Source organism: Protopterus annectens, chromosome 1.part1, assembly GCF_019279795.1.
Source record: "Protopterus annectens isolate FY-2018-M chromosome 1.part1, PAN1.0, whole genome shotgun sequence".
Taxonomy (NCBI): Eukaryota; Metazoa; Chordata; order Ceratodontiformes; family Protopteridae; genus Protopterus; species Protopterus annectens.
Genome location: NC_056726.1, coordinates 1,112,959,825 through 1,112,963,576, shown reverse-complemented (window position 1 = coordinate 1,112,963,576; position 3,752 = coordinate 1,112,959,825). Strand labels below are relative to the sequence as shown.

At 38.5% G+C, this 3,752-nt stretch overlaps 1 protein-coding gene across 1 annotated transcript; it reads right to left on the bottom strand.

Moving 5' to 3' along the window:
* Positions 1-496: 496 nt before the first annotated feature.
* LOC122815570 (hemoglobin subunit alpha-like) lies at positions 497-2,963 on the bottom strand. Its single transcript, XM_044088180.1, has 3 exons — positions 2,774-2,963; positions 2,208-2,457; positions 497-610 (listed from the first exon to the last, which is right to left on the bottom strand). The coding sequence occupies exons 1-3, from the start codon at positions 2,866-2,868 to the stop codon at positions 497-499; spliced, it is 459 nt and encodes a 152-aa protein (XP_043944115.1). The 5' UTR covers positions 2,869-2,963.
* Between the last annotated feature and the right edge of the window lie 789 nt (positions 2,964-3,752).

The following is a 3,752-nucleotide window of genomic DNA, read 5'->3' as shown; positions in this document are numbered from 1 at the left end:
TCCCAAACAACTGGTGATGGGCATTGGAGAGCTAAAATCCAACCCTTGCAAGTTACCAGATCAACCATTTGTGCTTAGGGTTGAAAGATGCCTGGTCTTGTCACTGGAGATTGAGACTTTTCTTTAGCATCTCTAGCCCAACTCCCACATCAACACCCATTATCACCTTCACTTAGTACTATGGATTCACATGAGGAGTTGTTGGAAGTACAGCTACATGGCTCTAAACTCTCCTCCCACAAGTCAATTTCTGACGAGTCACCCATTCACCCAAGTAACTCAGAGTATGAGTTACCACCTCAGCTAGGAGCATTCCAGTTGAGCAGTACTGGTAATAAATTGAAGTAGGCACAGATGGATTAAATACAGATCTTGAAAATTGTTGGTTAATAACTGGCATTGCTCACTTATTACAAGTTAGGCTTGTTATTTCAATAGCACTACACAAGAAATAAAGCATAGGTCAAACAAGATTTGAGTTTATTACTAAACAGTATCAATATGCAGCTTTTATTTCTTTATACATTAGATCTGTCCCATTCTTAAAGGCTTCTTTGGCATCTCTACCTTGCTTCTCTGCATTGAGATCCAGCAGATTTTCAAAGATTACCTGAAACAAAATAAGATTACATGACCAAGTAATTCTATACATAAACACCAAGTTAAGACTTATTGCCAAAAGCCAGAGACCTATTTAGATAACTAGCAATTTGACTAGCTACTTCTAATGTCCAGAATAAAATTACTCCTAGTATACATGGAGACATTTTTGACATTTATTCACAGCAAGTGGAGGTGGAAGACTGAGAGTGATTACTGTAGATCCAATGGAGTGCCATGGTCTTGGTAAAATATATCCCACAATAGTCCTACTCAGTTTAAATAGTTAGTAGTGCTTTCCATACAAGGCCTCACCCTTCTCGCTCATCTGGCAGTGACATACTGCCAGAACAAAATGACAGAACCAAGCTACACTGCTAGGTCAGCAAATGCTGAATATCTAGACAGCAGAAAACTCAGTCCTAATGTGCTGAAGGGTCAGTTTTCAGGACCATTGGGAGGAAAAGCTCTGCAGCTTATCCATGGGGAAAAAAAAACTGCTTCATTCTACCAGAGATCCATTATTGCATGTAGGTGTGGGTGCTGTAGAACATTATCTAGTAAGGACTCCGGCATGTTCCAACCAAAGAACTAGCACCACTGGAATTGTGTAAATGTAGACCTGCACAAAACAGGTAATTTTTGCCATTGTAATTAAGTTACAAAATTGCTGCAATGAGATAGTCAGGCATGTCCCGATAGGCCACAATGTGGGGGGGGGCTTCCATATTTTGGGGGGGGCTTCCATATTTTGGAGATAAGAAAATGACACCACTTCTGTGATACTGTATAATCAAGATAATTGAAGTAATTTTAAACGCATCCTCCTATATGCATTCTAACATGAAAGAACATTGCCTTACATTTTTGACCTCATGATTAGGAAATACCAGGTGAATGGAGTGCAGGTGAATGGAGTGCAGGTGAATGGAGTGCTTGAAAAGACCCAGGACTTCACAGACATGAGGGTAGAGGTAGTAGGAGAATGACAATGAACAAAACCCCAACCTTGTACAGATAATAGTAAAGCTATTTCCTAAATCACATTTTGTCTACATTTATATATGCAGCCGATTGTCAGTCCAAGTCACCAGTTTTCATTAATTAACTACTAGATACAGAAGTGCACTGGCTATGCTGCCCCCTCGGGGGGGGGGGGGGCATTATTGGTAAAGATGTTTGCCTTATAAAAACTAAGGTTTAAGTCTCTATTCTCACCTTTGAATGGGAACCCAGCTAGGCTTAAAGTGACCAGCTACCTTTGTATTTACCCAGGAGCCTTAAAATCAAGAATGGAAGCTGGCAAATCCTCATAAGAGGAGTCAAGAGGATACATAAAGACTGAAACATTCAATTCCAGTGTATAAAAATAGTCATAGATTTAGTGTTAATAAAACTTCAAGCTAGCAAAGACTAGTTAGCTCATTGTTAGTAAAATAGTCATAGATTTAGTGTTAATAAAACTTCAAGCTAGCAAGTTCATTGTTAGTATTTCTCTGGAAACCATTTTTACACAGATTTAACCAAGTTTCCTTTTGTTCAACATCCAGTGACTATACAGTTTTACATAAACTGAAAGTGTTTAAAAATAAGTTCTACTTTCTTACCAAAAAGTCCTTCACATCTACTTTAAGCTCTGTAGCATGCTTCTTGGCTAATGGAGCAATGGTCCCTTTTAAAGTATCCACATTGGTCAAGTGTGATACCATATCATTCAAGGTGGAGAAAACTTTCTTCCCATGGGTTCGAACTTCAGCCAGGGCTGCAATCTCCTCAGCAGAAGCAGTCTCAGCAACAGACTGCAGCTGTGTGAAGTTTTTAAAGTAGCTCACAGTATGATGGTGTTCTTTAAACATTCTGAAAGTGGAAAAAAAAAAAAAAAAAAAAAAAAAGAGTCAGTACTACATTGCAGATCTGAATGAAACTACACCATATGCAATTTAACTTCATCATACAAATACTTTCAGACAAAACAGCTTAGATTTTAAGGATTTTCACAGGCTACACATTAACTCCATTTTATAGCTATCCACCTACAATTACTGAAGTGGAAGAAAAAAATGCATACACTCTAGAACAAAACAAAATATCATGTAGCAGACAGAATATAATGCTTAAGGCAAACATACTGTATTACAAACAAACGTGTTTTCTAGCAAATAAATGTTCTTACCTGCTTAATACAACAGCACCATTATCCTCAACATCTGCATAGATTTTTTCCCAAACAGCACTAGCAGTCTGAACATCCTCACCTGAAAGAGCCATTATAACAAATGTGTTAAGAAATAGCTTATTAAAAACTAAAACTATCTTTACACCAAAAGCTGCAGTAATTTTTGTTGGCCCCTACTATCTAGTATTTATACAACCTAGGCTAGTGCCTTTCCAGTGAGTTGTAATTTAGAACAACCCAGGCAAATCCAATTTGATTAATACATTGTAATTGTCTGTGAGCAGGAGACAGGAAGGAAGGAAATGTAACCCTTTTTGTGCCAAACTCATGTTCTCTTCTTATAGGTCTCTGTTAATACTAGCATATTCTGTGCTTGTCTGGTATATTGTAGCATTGCATAGTTTTTAGTTCAAAGAGTTACAGTGTTACAAGCACTTACTGTTAGACTGTGTAAAATGTAAATACATGTATCTCCTGAAATAACTGTTCAGGAAAGACAGGAACAGGAGAAAAAGGAGTTGAGTAGCAATTTATATGAAAGAGATGTGAGGACCTCGGGTGGGGGGAGAGCATTAAACTAGGAAAGGGGAATGAGTTTATCCAGAGTTAGAAGACAGATTAACTGCTCTGGCGATTAAGTTAGTGGAAACAGGAGAGCTGGTGGACTGATACTATGTATTATCCAGCAGATAGAACGAGAGAGAGGTATGAGTGAAGAAAATAATAAAGGACTGGGGTATGATGAAATGGGTTAGACTCAAAGGGGGATCTGGATCTGCTAAGACCAGACTGAGAGATTCTGAACTCCAGGGCAGAAAGGGACTGGAAGTTGATTTAGGATTCGGGTAATGAAGGGTTCAGTGACATTATTATTATGCTTTTTTCATCTCCTCTGCAGCTGACCATGAACTATCACCATCTCCTCTCCTTGTTCACCAGGTCTACTAGATCTGATTCAGACTCCACTGGGCTCAGA